Source organism: Cannabis sativa, chromosome 6 (assembly GCF_029168945.1).
Source record: "Cannabis sativa cultivar Pink pepper isolate KNU-18-1 chromosome 6, ASM2916894v1, whole genome shotgun sequence".
In the NCBI taxonomy this organism is placed as follows: domain Eukaryota; kingdom Viridiplantae; phylum Streptophyta; class Magnoliopsida; order Rosales; family Cannabaceae; genus Cannabis; species Cannabis sativa.
The window spans coordinates 70,761,948-70,780,440 of record NC_083606.1 but is presented as its reverse complement, the minus strand read 5'-3'; the positions used below and the strand labels follow the sequence as shown (position 1 = coordinate 70,780,440).

The following is an 18,493-nucleotide window of genomic DNA, read 5'->3' as shown; positions in this document are numbered from 1 at the left end:
GAGAGAGAGAGAGAGAGAGAGAGAGAGAGAGAGAGAGAGAGAGAGAGAGAAAGTGGAAGAGGGGAAGAAAGAAGTACCTACCACCATCGCTTGAGCTCCTGCCTAGGAGGTGGTCACCGTGAGAAGTCACAATGAGGTCAAATATGGAGTTGAGTTGAGAATTAACAGAGATGAGGTGGTATGAGAGCTTAAATGAGATAGATAGTGAGAAGGAGGGATAGAGTGAGAGAACATGAGAGGGGGGCTGATTGATGAGGGATAGTATTTAAAGTTAGGGTTTTATTTTATTATGGGTGAACCCATTTTTCAATTAACTTTTTTTTTTGTAAATATAACTTTGTTAACATCATTTAATAACCAATACTAATGCGTCGTTAGTGCATAATCGGCATTCCATTTTAATAGCGTCGGTTCTTGAAAAAAAATATATGTTTTAATCGACAAGAATGCCTATTTTTCTAGTAGTGTATTAAAAAAGTAAATTTAACTGTTAGAGCTCTTTGTTATTTGTGTTTCTGGATAGATGACACGTGTACTTCCAAGGCCTAAAATTAATCGAGACAAGCCCATTCTCATATCTATTTAAGTAAATGAATCAGCCCAACATTGGATCACATCTCCAAATTCAGACACGAGTCCAACTTACAAAAACAATAAAGACAGACCATATTGGTCTGGAAATGGCGATTTACCTAGAAGACGAAAGGTCCATCAAAGTGTATCTAGATGCCCTCATGGGGTAATCCGAAAAGGGGAAGTGAAGACACCTAGAAATCATCCAACATGGCATCTTTTCTCTGACACATGATCACAGTAAATTAGGGGTTTGTCCCTTATGTCAGACCTGGGGAATGTGCACCACCAAAAGAAACACATCTTTTGTCCAATGCCATATTCTTTGATATTTACTATGCACAATCGGCAACATATATTACACCTATCACCATCAAGTGGTCCCCACATGTATGGACGACTGATACCTCATAATCCAGACTTTAGTTAACCTACCCAAAGTCAATATTAATTATATTTTACCCCATCAGTAGGCCTAATAGACACATTTAAACCCTAGCACGTCTGGGTTTACCCACAAACCCAACTCTAACCTATAAATAAAACATTACTCTTTTATGCAAAGGGTTTTGAACTCATTGCACAAGTTCAAAGCTTAGCGTTTTGTAACTTTGGAAAAGATCATTATTGAAATTCCGTATTTTAATATTCCCAGTTTGATTATTTAATTAAGTGATTAATTAAATGCGGAATAATGAAACTGGTACTGAAAACAGTTTTTCCGTAGTTACAGAATATAACTCTGTAACTCCAGAGAAACCCAGAAAAACAAACAGTGCATAAAAGTAAAAACACACAAGATTTTTGTACGTGGTTTCAACAATCCTTTCAGATTGTTACTAGTCCATGGGGCCACGCCCAGAGATAAGATTCATTAGATCGGTATCAAAAATACAAAGTAATTGACTTATGCATAAATAGACTCCCTCTTATTGTATGCCGCAAGCTTGATGTATTCCACATACTAACCGAATCTTGATAAAACTCCAAGAGCTCGAACTCCCTTCGATCACCTTGAAGAGTGCTTGAATCCTCCCGATTCAAGGCTTAAAGGCTATCTCCCGAAAGCCTATACAACCATCTCCCGAAGGTTGTGTGCTTGTATCATCCCGATGCAAGACTTCGAAAGCAATCTCCCGAAAGCTTGTAAAACCCTTCTCCCGAAGGTGTGCTTGTATCCTCCCGATGCAAGACTTCAAAAGAAATCTCCCGAAAGCTTGTAAATACCCTTCTCCCGAAGGTGCACTGATGTTCTTCTTCGTTGTAGACTTGAATACAGACTCAAGACAATACAAACAACAAATAAACAGAGTGAGAGTAGAACAACTCTTCTCTACATAACAAAGACTCTCTTTTCTAAAGATATGAATGGAATTCAAAGATACAAGAGAGGTACCAAGAGAGGTACTAAACAAAGACACTCTTTCCTTAAGATATGAAAGTGAATGAAAGAGTTAACATAACAAAGACACTCTTTCCTTAAGATATGAATATAATTCTAAGTGTGTGAAAGAGATACAAAACCTAGCAGCTATAGGATGTATTTATAATGAATATACATCTCATAGACAGCTTACATTCGGTCTGTACAAGACCTCAACCCACTAGAAACTTCCCTAAAATAATTCTTCAATCAGTCTAGGAATTTCCGTTTCTGTACCTACAGAATCGTGGGCAGTAACTACAACTTTCCTTTTATAGAAAAGGAAAGTTTAGCTCCGGTTTTCTCTTCAAGAAACCTGATCTTAGAAAATGGGAAACTCAACACAAGATCAGAATAACAGCTGGTTAGCAAAGAATCAATGTGTAATCAAAACTTACCATTTTTACCTCAATTTCCATAAATAGGAAAGCTAGTCAACTTTCCTTCAAAGTTTAGATATACACAAATAGGGAAACCATATCATTATATGCCAGCCGAAATATACAAAGAATAATAAAATATTTTTGTCAATTAAATATGCTAAAAATGGAATTAACAATTATTGTGTAAGAATACTCCATAGCTTTTCAAGCCAAATAAGATTAACTCGTGAACTAAGGCTTATTAACGCTACAACCATGTAAAAATTCTTATTCCATTGTCCTTAATTCATTCTTCTTTAAGCTTAATTTTTTTTATTAATCAATTTCTAAAAATCTTGGATATTTTGATAATTTTATAAAGAGCTTGAAGAAAGATTTACCATATTTGTCATCTTCAACAATGGTTGCAACCCGTAATACGTCTATTAGGCTAGTTGCTTAGGATGGTAAGGGCAATGCTGCCATTGACAATACGAACCAACTCCCTCCAACAAATGCTCAAGCGGGTGTTGTGGGGGGATAGGGACACATCATAATTGGTCAGCCCACCTCATCAGGGCTAACACCAAGAAGATCACATCGATGATGATCCCATTGACGAAGATGATCGTGAAGGTCAATGCAAGGATGCCGCAGGCTACAACAAAAATGACAACAAGGAATATTAAGAACATTATGAGCAAGACCTTAAAGTAAGAAGAGGTTTCACGTCAAATGCCAGAAGCTTTTGCATAACTACAAGAAAAAGCTAACTTCCTTGAAGAAAACCCTCCTGCCAGAAAGTTTAAAAGCCCTGGGCTAGACCATCTCACTACTACAAAAATTACTATTCTTGTTAGTCCTCAAAATGATTTTTTTAGGGGGACCATCGCTAATAAAATTAAGTGAGTGTTTAAAATTCTCAGTTATAGTAGACTATTCCCAACGGTTTTAAACAATCGTGTAACTTTCCCTGCAGATTAGAAGAGTTACAAGCCAAAAAAAGATATAGGATTTTAAAGGTCATCTTGACGGTTTAAAACCGTCGAGAATACTATAGCTGACAATTTTAAACCATTGGGGATTCCTTCACTTTTAATAAAACCCCAATTCATATCCCAATCGCACCTCTTCTCTTGAAACTGAAAACAAAAATTCGAATCCCCTCTATCTTTTTCTTCGTCTCTTCTGCGTCTCTCACTCTTTCTCTGTGTCAAGTTTTGTATACTTTCTACCATGGTCGTATATGAGATTCTCACTCCTTTAAAACCTAGGTACGAGTATTCTCCTTAAAATTGTTTCAGTCTGTTTCCTCTTGCTTCTTTTTCTCATGAGATCAAAAATCTTATCTTCTTCTTCTTTTGTAAAGATCATCGATCTCATTCTCTTCTCTTCTTGATTTTTATTTTTTTAATGACACATTTGTTTGTATCATCGAGTTTGTAAGTGGTTGCAGTTGTGTCGGTTCATAGATGCGATGGACATTTAGAGAAGCAGTCGGAGCTCATCGCAGGTAGATTTGTTTTTCTATTTTGGTTTTGATTTTTATTTTGGTACTATTCATATTTATCTTTATTTTTCATTTAGGTACGTGCTTTGGATTTGTTTTTGTACATATAGGGCCCGTTTGGTACGCAGGATTAGATTGGATTAGACAGGCTAATTTGTCCAATCCAGTGTTTGGGCATGTTAGAAGTCTGGATAACTAATCCAGTTAACCTCATCTGTCTGGTATTATTTATCCCATCCAGCAGAGTGGGATAAATAATCCCATGCAAGTGAGATTTTTTTTTTTTATCGTTTTTTTAATTTAAATTTTATTAATATATTTTAAATTTAATTAGAATTTAAAGGAAATAATTATCACACATTTATTTATACATTTTTTTTTATCAAAAACTTATTCATTAAAATTAGTGAAAATGTATAATTTTGAATTATTATACATAAGTTTTTAAAATTTAGAATATTATTAATTAAATAATAGTTACTTAAATTGATTCTAAGAAAAAAAAAATATGACAATAAAATTATATATTATTTTTAAATTACTAAAAAATTTATATAAATATTTTAAAAAATTAATATTTATATTAAATTAGTGATTAAATTAGTGTTTAAGATAAACAATTTTATAATATTCAAGTATTTTTATTTTACTATTTTAATTATTTATTAAATAAAAAATATGACAAAATATTTTATTATATATTTATGATATATTCTTAATTATATATGATGTATTAATTTTTTTTGCTACGAATTATTTATGTATTATTATATATTTTAATTTTAATTTATTATTATATGTTTTTATTTAATTTAAGTTTTTTTTTTCTAAAAGGAAATAAATAAAATAGTCCAGTCTATTCTTAAACCAAACACGTGATTACTTTCAGCATAATTCATTCTTGTCCAGTCCAGTCCAATCCTTTTCAGTCCAATCCAGTCCAATCCTGCGTACCAAACGGGCCCATATAGTATTATGTTTATGTCCATTTTCTTTAATCTAAATAAATGTTAATATTTATATGCCCATTTCATGTAGGGTAAATAGTGATATAAGTACCCAAAGTTTTATATTTGTAAGTGGCATTAACTTAATGTTTATTTTTAGCGGCATAAGTACCCAATGTTTGTAAAACTGTAATTTTTCTCTAATTTTGTCAATACAGACTCTGTTATTGTCTTAAACAGGACACATATAAGGCCTAAATTCTTGATCATTGGGTCTAGATAGAAATATGTAGTATCAGTTACTTCCAAATGTTCTTTTAATAAATTCAAAACAGAGTCTATACTAACGAAACTGGAAGAAAATTATAATTTTACAAACATTGGGTACTTATGCCGCTAAAAATAAACATTGGGTTTATGCCGCTCACAAACATAAAACTTTGGGTACTTATGCCGCTATATACCCTTTCATGTATGTTTGGTATTTTGAGTCTAGTGGTGGACTGTTGTTGTCTGATTGGGAGTGGAGTTGGTTGACTAGGTAATTTGTTTTTTTTAGTGTGACGGTTCAAAATCATCGGCTATAGAGTTCACTATTGCTGACAGTTTTAAACTGTCGATAAAGTTTTTTGCCGATATTTTAAACCATTGCCTATTCTACCTAGTTTTGTGACTGTCAATAGGTGATGATTATAGAGACTGATAACAATGCATTAGTTGACTATTTAAAACTGTCAAGAAATCCACTTTTTTATCATTGTCTGCTCCAACAAATGACAAAGGAAAATGTATAATGGGTGATCCTTTGCGGGCACTACAACAGTTTTTTATATTATCGGCGGAGGCATTCGCCGGTATTAATAGGCCAGACCGCCGGGACTAATTGGTCGATATTAGTGGTTATTAGCGACGAAAATAGTATTCCGCCGATAATAATATTAATACCGGCGGATTAATAGTGGTGGGGTCCGCTGGTATTAATGTCTGCACTTTCACACGCAGATGCATTAATACCGGCGGACCCCAATCATTGTTCCACCGGTATTAATATTTTTAAATATTAAAAAAAACCATTATTCTGATTATTTAATATAATTAAATTAATTATAATAATTATTTTATATATAATAATTATTTCATAAATATATTATTAATTAGAAATAAAACATTAAAATTAAGAAATTAAGCATTAAAATTAATTTTTCCATTACAATATAAAGTATATTATCTTAAATAAAATTAAGAAATTGTCTTTAAATAAACTTTAAAACATAAAAATTGACATAATTAAAAAAACCTAATTATCATTGTTCAAATCAGTATACTCTAAAAATTCATCTGCATTCGAGCTAAGTCTTGAACCATCAAGATTATCACGGGATTGAGCAGGCGGGGTAGGGTAATAAGGTTGTTCAGTCTGCGGTGTTGGTAAGATCTCCACATATTGTCGAGGCTGCGGGCGAACTAAAATTGGTTGTTGCTGTTGTTGCTGACTCTGCGCACTGAAAAACTGACCATACATAGGCTGTTGTGAAAATCCTCGCATTTGACCATACATAGGTTGTTGCTGCAACAATGACCAAAATTCACACATCTTACACAAGGGCACCTAATTCTACTATCGCAATCTTTACATTTCGAAGCCATCTCTAAAAAAGCATTTAGACCATTCCAATATTGCGGACATCTACGATTTCGCAATGTCGTCCAAGACTTGTCGATTGTCATCTAAAATTTTATAAAGGCATATAAGATTTCATGTTATGACACAATTTTATAATATTTTATATTAAAATATTTTATATCATTTTATAAAATAAATTATTCATCATTTAATAGTTATTATATTATTAATTAATTATATTTTATTTTTAAGTTATTTTTACTTTAATTTTTTATATTTATTTTATTATAAAAAATTAATTAAATAATTATTTTAAAAATATTACTTTAATAACTTATTAAATTTATTTATTATTATTATTCATTACTTCAAATTTATGACATATTAAATTTTCAGTATTTAAAAAAAAAAATTTATCTTTTTAATAATACTTATTTAATAATTTAAAAATTATTTTACTATTAATTAATTAAATTAATTTTTCATATTTATATATACTTCTAAGTAAGTATTACTTTATATATATATATTACATTTTTTTTATTTAAAAGATTTATAACTAATTTAATTTATTTTTATTTTATTTTTAAAAATTTATTATTTCAAATTTTTTATATTTATTATTTATGATTTTTTTATATTACTCTACTTAATTATATTTTTGTATATTTATTTTTGAAAGCACTTTTAATTTATAATTTTTTTCATGTTAAATCTTTATTATTTATATACTAATATATTACATAATTATTTTAAAATATTATTTTTATTATAATTAACTTTTTAAGGAATTAATATATTCTTATTCTAATTTTTTTTAACAAAATTAAAAAACATTACATAATTAATTATTTAACAAGCTTATAATTTTGTAACTATTCAAAATTCTAAATATTAAACAAAAATACACATTTATTATTATAAAATACATTTATTACTATATAAACTTAAAATCTAAAATTTTACAAATTTACACATTTAAAACTTTTAAGCAATATATATATCATATATATATATTATATTTAGTATTATATCAAAATTTACATATTTAAAATTTTTAAACAATACATTATATATATTACTATATACACACACTAAAATCTAACCTTTTATAAATTTACATATTCATAATTTTTAACAATATATTATATATACATATAATATAATATATATACTGTTTAAAAATTATATATGTATATACATATATACATATAATATATATAATATAATATATTGTTTAAGAATTATACATTTGCATATAACACATATATCATACATACGCAAAATAATATATTTACACATACACAAAAAAATTACTAAACATTTGCATAAAAGCTACTAAACACAAAATTATATATTTACAGATACATTTGCATAAAAATTTACACATACACAAATATATAAATGTAATATACCAATTACTAAACATTCAAAGATTGACAAAAAAAAAACTATAAATTTTTCTGCCAAGCTTTTACTCCTCTCGCGTTTTCACTTTCCGTTACTGTTTCGAGCAAAATATCTCCCCCAAAACTTCAAGCATGGAGAAAAAATTAATAACTATCAAAGAAAAATAAAAATAAAATGGAAAAATAAAAAAAACCATAGTGAAAAAACACATTACCTGTAAAAAAAAATGATGTTGCAATGGCGCTTCACGGTGGCAAACATGCGCACTATGGAGGAGGAGGACGACTAGGAGGAGGGGACTATGGCAGAGGAGGGTCGGGCTTAGGGAGGAGGAGGAGGAGGAGGAGAAGGGTCGGAGTGGGGTGGTGTGAAATGGAGTGGGGAAATAGAAAATGTTTTCTGAGTTATGGGGGGGAGGGGGATTATATAGACATTTATTACCGGCGGGTTCCGCCGGTATTAATAAAACGGTTAGAATCCCTTGACTAATACCGGCGGAACCCGCCGGCAATAATCCGCCGGTATTAGTCTTTTCAAAATTTGGGCGGTCAAAATCCCGCCCAAACTATTAGAGGTGGATTTTCCGCCGGTAATACTAAAGTTCCACCAGGAATAATAAATTCAAATAAATATTTAATTCATTTTTAATTATTCAAAATTAATACCGGCGGAATGCCTTTTCCGCCAATAATAACCCCATTAATACCGGCGGTTTGGCTCCGCCGGTATTACTTCCGCCGGTACTGAGTAAAAATATTGTAGTGGGGGACAACAGAAGAGCAACCGACCAACCCCACCGAAAAGAAAGGAACAGTCAAGCCCTAGGTCGTCCAATCAATTTGCGGGGTAAAGTTGTGCATAATGATGGGTCAGATACTTAGGTATAGGAGCCTATCCTTTGGGGATGGAAAAATTGTCCAACGATTCTATCAACCAAAGTATTACAATATATTGACGCAAGTGGTACAAGTAAGTGATGATGGGAAGTGTTTGTACTTCTCTTTAACTTTGTCCATATCTGCCGAAGACTGGAGGAGAAGTCTTTCAGCTAGCTTTGTTCAAAACTGGAAAGACCTACAATCTATGTTTTGGAAACAATTTGTGGCTGCTAAAGAATTCGACATAGAGGTTAGCTCATTGACCAATATCAAGTAGCAGCCTGGAGAGGAGCCTTAAAAATTATATTTAGCAGATGATGGAGGTAGTTGTAAAGACCAAAGTCTATGATGATATGAAGTTAGTGGCCATACAGTCTCGGATAGCACCAAGATCCCTACTCTGGAATGAAATACAAATAAAGAGGTCCGACAATCTGTCAGATATCATAACGAGGGCCCAAGGTTTTATCCATTTTGAAGATGCCTACATATAAGCCTTCGAAGTGGGTTCGACACCCTTGGCTAATGTCATTAATTTAGCTTTTTCACCGCAGCTTCTGACTCCATCAATTGTGACACTCAAAATCGAGTAAACAACTCTACTATTTATGGACATGCTACCTCAAGCTACACATCCACACAGATGTATTTCTTCAGCTTCTGAGCGGCACAAACTGAATGCAGTTTCGGTTCCAAGCAAACATAAAATAATCAATAAACAGAAATCTTCAGAGCAAAAGAAGCAGAAATAGTAAGAGCAGGAGTGAAGCCCCAAAAAATGAAGGAATTAAAAAATATGAAGCGCAATATACTTAGTATACAGATTTGATAGACACTCTGAGAATGTCTACATGTTAGGTTTTATGCTGTCAAAAGCATGTAAAGACATTCTTTATTATAAATATTAGTTGAACATTTTTCTATATGCTTGAAATGTTAAATTATTGAATAATTTTTATATAAATATCAGAAATTTTTTTATTCATATATGAGGTTGTGACTTGTATTGTACGAAGAATTAAGATTACTTAGCTATGAATTAAATAGTTAGCAACATATTAAAGTTATGGAATATATAATCAATAGTTCCTAATTTGGTTCACTGATGTCCTTTATTCGATGCAAGCAATTTTGATTCATATTGCTAATGTGGTATGACATCTAAGTGAAGATGTTGTATAATCCCTCAAAGTAGTTGAGACTACTTTGAGATTTTCTCCAAGTGGTTGAGATATTCTCTCAAGTGGTTGAGGGATTTCCTCAACCGTACGTTTATTAGATATTTAATGCAAACCTAAATATTTGATTCGAAAATAAATATCTATAACAGATTCAGTTATAAGTATTTATTCAAATAATTAAATATAATTGAAATTATTATTTTGAATTTAAATATTTATTTAAATAAAATTTTTATTGGTTTTAATTTATGTATACCATATAAACCTAAAATTAATAAGTATTATTTTAAGGATGCCTAAAAAGGATTAATTTGATTAAATATTTTTCCGTCATCACTTTTAAGATTTCATGCTCACGTGTTGAGAATGTACAAGAATAATACATATCCTAATAGCAAACACTATTCTGAGGTGGAAGATTCGGAAGACTGTGATGTGGCATACCCAAATAGGATTCAAGAGGTAAATTTTATCTCCGTCTATTTATTTCAGATTTAATACATATACATATAGTGATCCCGATAATGTAGTATGATGATAATCAAAAAATATTATTCCATTTCGTACCTGATTTAGTACCACAAAACCAACAAATGGTACTAGAGCAATTCCATTATGTCACTACTACAAAAAGTAGAATTTGCGTCGGTCAACGGGACGGTCAACGGCAAGGACCGACGCGAAAAATGGAAGCCAAGATGTGGTGTCGGTTTGGTTGGAAACCGACGCAAAAGAATGTGAGTTTGCGTCAGTTATCTATTCGACGCTAAAATTTAAACCGATGAAAAACTTTAATTTTTTTCAAAAAAAACTTTTATGCGTCAGCTACCAATCGATGCTAATAATGCTTGCGCCAATTGGCAACCGACGCAACTCCATGAGCCTTTAATGAAAACAGTCGCTAATTAGTTAGTTTTTTCACAAAATCCCCTAATTCTAACTTACACATTTCATTTTTAAAAAACCTAATATCCCATTGCTCTCTTCATGGGCCACATGTAAGGCGTTTTTGTTTGACATTTATAGAAGGAGCGTAGTTACATATTATGTTTATTATGGTTGAGAGGAAAGCTTTTAACAAACTTGTGCTGCTTTGGGCTTTGCTCAGAATGTAGGGTAAAATAAAATAACATTATATCCTTATTTTAATACTTTGGTCCATAAATCTAGATGTTTGCCACAAAATTGCATTACATTTTGTGGAAATAGAAAAAGAATATGAAAATTGCATTTTGTGTTCCTGGAAAGTTTGATATTTGTTGGTAGTATTAGTATATGACGGTTTTAAATATGTTGCTGCCTCTAATTTGTAATATGATTTCTAACTATGATTTTTTTTTTTCAGGTTAATGGGGACACATTATTTATGACAGGAAGCTTCAATGAATTTAAGGTAGAAGACCATTCAAATGATTCTTGGGATCAACATAATGCTATGACTAGCACTGCGTTATGTGTTTCTTTATTTTTTTTTACCTGAGATGTTTCTTTCTTTTTTTGGCTGAATTACCTGAGATGTTTGCTGTGCACATCACAACTTACATGATACAATTTCGACTTCACATACTTCAGGATTTTGTTATACATTCCATGTTTTTACAAAAGTAATAGCTCATAATTGATTTGATACAAGCCTTGAAAATTTCAATTTCTCTTTTTGTTATGAACAGATGCTTTGGTTTCTTCTGTGTACTAGAAAGTAGCTCCTGTATGTATTCAATTCCAAAATTAGTTTGCAAGCTGGTTATATCATACATACATATATTTGGCTTATATATTTGCCTAATGCCTTATATATTTGGCTTCATAGCATACATATATAGTTGTTATTCTATTAAATCACTTTTTTTCACAGTATTGGAGTACTTTATTACTAGTCTTAGGTCCATTTCTCTTCTTATATAAATGATGTGATTTTATATTTAAAATTTAAATTGTGTATTGGCTTATATAAATTTTCTTAATTGTTTGCAGAAAATTGCTCAGTCTTTCATTATAAAGCATATGGCGCCACATAGCGATACAATTTTAAATTGAGATTAGATAAGCAAAAAGGTACTTCGGATAATATCAAGAGTTATGTAAGTTAGGAGTAGGAGAACCTTTTTTAATCATACATATGGAGGATAGCGTTGTGTAATGTACGTGCAAATTTTTAATAAGTTATGAAGGTTGGGCTTGTATATTAAAAGTATTGTTAGAAATATTTGTTATATAGACACTTTATTTAATATTACTCATGTAATTGTCTTAATTTGAATTTATCTTATTAATTCTAACTTTATATTATTTTTTTAATAGTGAACTTCCAGTTAATAATATATACATGGATATATGATATTTATTTATCTTTTATGTATGGACAAAATAATATTAGTTTAGTTGTGATTTTTTTTAATATGAGGTGAGTTTTATCGTAAAAAATATTCTGTGTACACCTAAGTGTCATTTTACAACCGACGCAAAAAAACACTTGTTGCGTTGGTTGAAGATTGACACATAGCATGTTGTGTCACTTCAAAACTGAGGCAAAATGCTTTAATTTTTTTGATATGTTTTGCGTCATAAAATGACAAAAATAGTTTTTTGTGTCATCTTATAACCGACGTAAAAATAAATTACAATTTGCATCTACGGCTTATACGTCAGTTTTTTAAACCGACTCAAAATCTTTATTAGTCACTTGAAAACCGACAAAAATACCCCCTTTTTGTAGTAGTGTGTATATGTATTAAATGTTGTGTGATTTTATGCATTTATATATATATATATATATATATATATATATCTTTATATATTAAAAGTGCCTATCTAACGGCAATTCTTGGTTTAACGATTGTTTTTTTTATTTAGGCTTACACGATTAACTTAACAGACTGTTAACGTTAAACGTTAACAAATAAATAAACCCAATAATTAAACCAAAAAAATTAAACAATCTTTTTTAAAATTAAAAAAAATATCTTACCCACATATCTCTCTAACAAATCCTTCAATTTTTAAACATTATCATCACGTAAATATTTGTGAACTACTCCAAAGATCTTCTAAACAAATTTATATTCAATTTTTCTAAATCTAGCTCCGTATAGAAATTGCGATATGTGCCTTTATAGAAATTGAAAACCCTAATCTTTGCTGCGTTCGTGTTCGGGATAAAATGAGTAGCCGTGCGAGCAGAACTCTTTACGTTGGGAATCTCCCAGGTGATATTCGCGAGAGGGAAGTGGAAGATTTGTTTTACAAGTATGGACGCATAGCCCACATTGCGACATTGACTTGAAGGTCCCTCCAAGGCCTCCTGGTTATGCTTTTGTTGAGTTTCACTACAACATACAGGAGCAATAGCGGCGGACCCCTCGGCCGCTATTGCTCCCATTTTTGGCCGCTAAAGGGCAATAGCGGCGGACCTCGGCCGCTATTGGTCCGCCGCTATTGCTTGGCCGCTACTAATAGCAATAGCGGCCAAAAACTGGTTCCGCCGCTAATACTGTTAATAGCGGCGGAGCAATAGCGGCAGGACCCCGCCGCTATTGCTCTGTGTCAGTTTCGTGTTTCGAGACTGACACATGGCAATAGCGGCGGGGTCCCGCCGCTATTGCTCCGCCGCTACAACACCCATTAATAAAAAAAAAATATTAATTATTTTTAAAAATGTATTTATATTATATATAAATAAATAATTAAATATTTAATAAATAAATCTAATTAATATAATTAAAACAATTTAATTAAATATTTAATAAATAAATCTAATTAATATAATTAAAACAATTTAATAAAATTTATTAATAATTTAAAATTGTCTCCAAAGTAATTAACTTTCACATATTAATCCTAATAAAATATTGTCTCAAAATTAAACTAAATTATTACAAAACATAAATAAATTATTCATTAACATCTTCATTCAAGTCTCTAATTATGAAGTCTTGATCTGGATTATTTTCGGTACGAGTCCCCGAAGCCCGTGGCGGAGAAGGCACATACGCTTGGTCTGATGATAAACCCAGCGTCAAATTACCGAGCTCAGCTTGGTTGAAAATGGGAGTTGAAAAAAATTGGTTCTCCTGCGATGAACTCCCAAATAATCCAAAATCAGCAAAGTTTGAGCCGAGCGGAGGAGACTCTGACGGTGTTCGGTATAAGTACTGATTTCCCATTGGCGGAGCAGACTGTTGTTGCTGCTGAGGAAATTGCTGAGGAAAAGATTGGGGTTGCTGCTGCAAAAAATTTTCAAATTGCTGCTGTGACAAATTTTGGAATTGTTGTTGCGAGGAAGGCCGAAATTGTGGTTGCGTAGGAGGTTGTTGTTGTCGTTCCGAGGAGCGGCATGACTTTGAGAAGACGAACCACTGTGCGACCGCGATTGACTATACGTTTGAACGAAATTGTCAAAGCGTGGGTTAAATATTTGGGCACGTTGTTCGGGCGTCAAATTACCCCCAAGTGGCACGCATAGCTGAGAATATATCTGCCATGGTGCTCATCATTTCAGTAGTCGGTTGGGGAGGCACCGTTGATTGAGTTTGGGGGATTGGTTTCTTTCCTTTGCCCTTGAGCCTTTTACCCACGCCTCTCTGATAGTCAGATCTTTGGCCTAGAACTCGTTTCCATAACGTCAAACCGATAACCGCATCCGATTCGATTCGGGCCCGCATCGCTCCGGGATTGTCGTTCCGCCGCTTCCTATCAAGCTCCTTGATCGCTCCTCCTATTTAAATCAAAATTATTAGAATATGTAATTAATATAAAATATAAATTTTAATAATAAATCATTTTAATCACTTACATAATCTTTTGCAGCTAATTCATTAACGAAAGTTCCAGACGGTTTTTTCACATGGATCTCCTTCCATGCGTCAACTACATGCTCTCCAGGAGTACCCCCCTATACAAATATAAACAATTAAATTAGTTTATTATAAGAAAAAAATATTATTAACTATTAAAGAATTTTTTTTTATGAAACATTTAACAATTAAAGAATTAATACATACCATTCCGTGGCGTATGGACGCCAACGATTTTGTGCCTTGCGTTGTTGGATATTTCATTAGTTGCCGATTCGATTTATTTTTAGTTGAACGATTCAAAAATGCCTCGCTAACGAACAATTCGCAAACCGGTTTCCAAGTCTCGGTATTCAAGTAGTCAGGGGGGAATTTGAGAACTGTGTCCCAATCTTCTGGTTTTTTGTAATGTTGTTTGAAATGCTTGTGTCTGAGCGTCTTTCGCTCACTATACCGCTCCGCCATCACCGAATATAAAGTCCCCATAAGTAGGTCTCGGTGGGGATTTCCATCGATATCAAAGTAGTACTATGTAATAAAATAATTTAAAATTATGTTAATTTGTAAATGAGGACATAAAATTATTACAACATTTAATAATTAAAAATCACTCACTCTTATTCGATTGAGCACTTGATCCTTGTATTGTTGGGGTACATCGGAAAAATTTAGATGACCGCCCGGGCACAACATGCTCACTTGTTGGCCAAGAAATCGAACATAATTGCTGGCTTCAGTGCCAACTACTTTGCCGGTTTCAAGATCTACCTCCACCGGTAAGGGCTTACCAGCTTCTCTCCTTTTTTTTTCGAGGTTAGCGTTTGCGGCAACCCCACGAACCTTTCTGACCGGAGGTGGAACTATATATATTCGAGGGAAAAATAATATTATTAGTAAATCATACATTCACTATTTATATTCAGAACAATGTTAGATTTGAAAAAATATGAAAACCTGATTCGCAGGACGACGGTACCCTAGAAGGATCGTGGGGATCCCTGCCATCACCATCCCCACCATGGTGTGTCGCTAACGTAGCAGACATTTTATTTTACTTTGAAGACGGAAAAAAATGTAAGAATTCACAAAATGTGAAACACATAATTGAAATATAAGTATTTAAAATGTTAATACGAAAGAAATTAAATATTCCTTTAATTGTAAAAAAATTTAGTAACAAATGTTTACAAAATAAAAGTTACACTGAAGAATCACTATCATTTCCATCATTCACTAAGTTTACATTTTCATCCTCTACATGTTCAACTAGTAAATCATCTACTTCTTCAGCAACATAATTCTCATCCAGTTCATTATTCTCTATCTCAGAATCTACTAACTGATCGGACGATTCAACAATTACTGGAGGTTCATTCGATTGCATAATCAACTCTCCAAGATCAACTGTCAACACAAAATTGGCAGAGTTAGAATCACTAACAACATCTACATCAGTCTCATCTTCGTTGTCAGTAATGTCCCAAATTTGTCGATGGCTAATATCTTCAACAACCTTCCAATCGCGACCTCTGAGTGGATCTTCAAGATAGAAAACTTGCTTTGCCTGGTTGGCAAGGATGTACGGTTCATCTTGATACCAATGTCCACGAGTATTTATACTAGTTATATTATTTTCAGTGATTGTCTTCTTTCTTAATGGATTAGTGTTATACCATTTACATTCAAACAATGACACTGTAAATGCACCAAGATAAGATATAGTGATTACATCTTCAAGTGTGCCGTAATAATTAAACCCTTCGTTCCAAAGAACAAGAATAACACCACTATTTTGTGTCTTCCGCTTTTGGTCTCGCTTTGATGCAATAAACCGAACACCATTCACTACACAACCTTCGTAAAATGTTGCTAAGTAATCAGACCCGGAAGCGAGAGCGAGTAACTCATCACCATTTTGTAAAGTTCCAAGCTTGTGCAGCTCATATATCTAAATACATAAAATGTATTAATATGAGAAGAATATAAATGATTGATTTATCATTAACAATTTTGTCGTTATACCTTCTTGTGAAACCACGGACGGAAAGTTTGCCTATGCAAGGCATCGTGATTACCATTAGGATTTTCATGCTTGATCTTGTCCAAATGTTCACTGTGAAGTATGATAATGTCAAGATACGATAGAAAGAGATAGAAAATAAAAACTAAAAATTTAATAAAATAATTTATAAAAATGTAACAAACTTACTCTAAGTAAGCTTGGATTTCGGGAGAATTTTGAAGAATGTACCACTCAGCTTTTTCACGACTGGTATGATCAAGAGGCTTGATAAGTCCGCTAGTTAAAGGACGAGATTGAGAATTAAAAACTGAGAGATAGCGACAAACAGAAGGCGCATCTTCATTTCGATCAAGCCGATTAAATCTTGTTTCACACCCTTTAAAGTACATTGAACAAAAAGTTACTGCCTCATCAGCAACATAACCTTCTGCAATTGACCCTTCAGGACGTGCCTTATTTCCCACATAATTTTTCAATTTTTTCATGTACCTTTCAAAAGGATACATCCATCTCATAAAGACCGGGCCACCCAATATCGCTTCTTCAGGCAAATGCAATACCAAGTGTATCATTATGTCAAAAATTTGGAGGAAAAATCAATTCCATCTTGCACAATAACAGAATTAAATTATTTTGAGCATCCTCCATATCTTTTACATTTAGAGTTCTAGAGCATAACTGTCGAAAAAAATTACACAACTGAGTAATAGTTGTTGCTGTGTCACGAGGTAGAAATTTACGGACACCAACCGCTAGTACTCGCTGCATAATGACATGACAATCGTGGGATTTTAACCCAATAATGTTAGACTCATATGGAGAAACTTTGCTCTTTAAATTTGAACAGAAGCCATCAGGAAACTTGATTCCTTTAACAAACTGACAAAAAAGTTGTCGTTTCTCACGAGTCAAAACATAAGGAGCATGCGGTTTCATTAGCCTCCCATTCCCATCTTCATAAATCCACAACGATTCCCTAATACCCATCTTCTTTAAATCATGGCGCGCATTGGTTGTGTCCTTTGATTTATCATTATCCAAGATGGTTCCTAGGAGACTATCACACACATTCTTCTCAACATGCATGACATCAATGTTGTGTTTTAAAATATTCGTGCTCCAATACTCCAACTCGTAAAAAATACTTTTTTTCCTCCAATTACAATTTTCTGCAACTCTTCTACGTTTCACACCCCCAAAATTTTCATGATGTCCGGGAATTTGGGGTACGAGAGCATTAACTTGTGATAATATTTCTTCACAAGTAAATCGTCGTGGAGGAGGTCTTCTTTCAACTTTACCATCAAATCGAGTATCCCTTCTCATTGCATGGTTACTTGGCAAGAACCTTCGATGCCCAACATATGATGTCTTCCCGATCACTCGAATGGACGTCGTGTCTTCATTACAAGTAGGGCAAGCTTTATAACCTTGACCACTCCACCCAGACAAACTACTACGAGCAGGAAAATCATTCACTGTCCACAAAAGCGCAGCACGCATGGTGAACATCGAGTTGGTCGAACTATCTCTCGTTGCTACCCCATTATTCCACAACTCCTTTAATTCATCCACCAAAGGTCTTAAAAATATATCCATGTCTTTACCTGGAGATTTTGCACCAGGAATTAGGGTAGATAGCAAAAAATAATTATCTTTCATACATAACCAAGGTGGTAGATTATAGTTAGCTACCACCACTGGCCACATGCTGTATGCAAGACTCATGTTGCCAAATGGATTAAATCCATCGCCAGCCTAACCCAAGT

General features: G+C 32.8%; 1 protein-coding gene across 1 annotated transcript; it reads right to left on the bottom strand.

Moving 5' to 3' along the window:
• Nucleotides 1-14,639: 14,639 nt before the first annotated feature.
• LOC133038915 (uncharacterized) lies at nucleotides 14,640-15,195 on the bottom strand. The gene is made up of 2 exons (XM_061117562.1): nucleotides 14,909-15,195; nucleotides 14,640-14,799 (listed from the first exon to the last, which is right to left on the bottom strand). The coding sequence occupies exons 1-2, from the start codon at nucleotides 15,185-15,187 to the stop codon at nucleotides 14,689-14,691; spliced, it is 390 nt and encodes a 129-aa protein (XP_060973545.1). The 5' UTR covers nucleotides 15,188-15,195; the 3' UTR covers nucleotides 14,640-14,688.
• Between the last annotated feature and the right edge of the window lie 3,298 nt (nucleotides 15,196-18,493).

What these genes read in the sequence shown, in the direction of transcription:
- LOC133038915 (XM_061117562.1), bottom strand. Translation starts at nt 15,187, where the DNA reads ATGGGGACTTTATATTCGGTGATGGCGGAGCGGTATAGTGAGCGAAAG. An exon ending in CGTCCATACGCCACGGAATG is followed by an intron (nt 14,800 to 14,908) that starts GTATGTATTAAT and finishes ATATTTGTATAG; the next exon opens with GGGGGTACTCCTGGAGAGCA.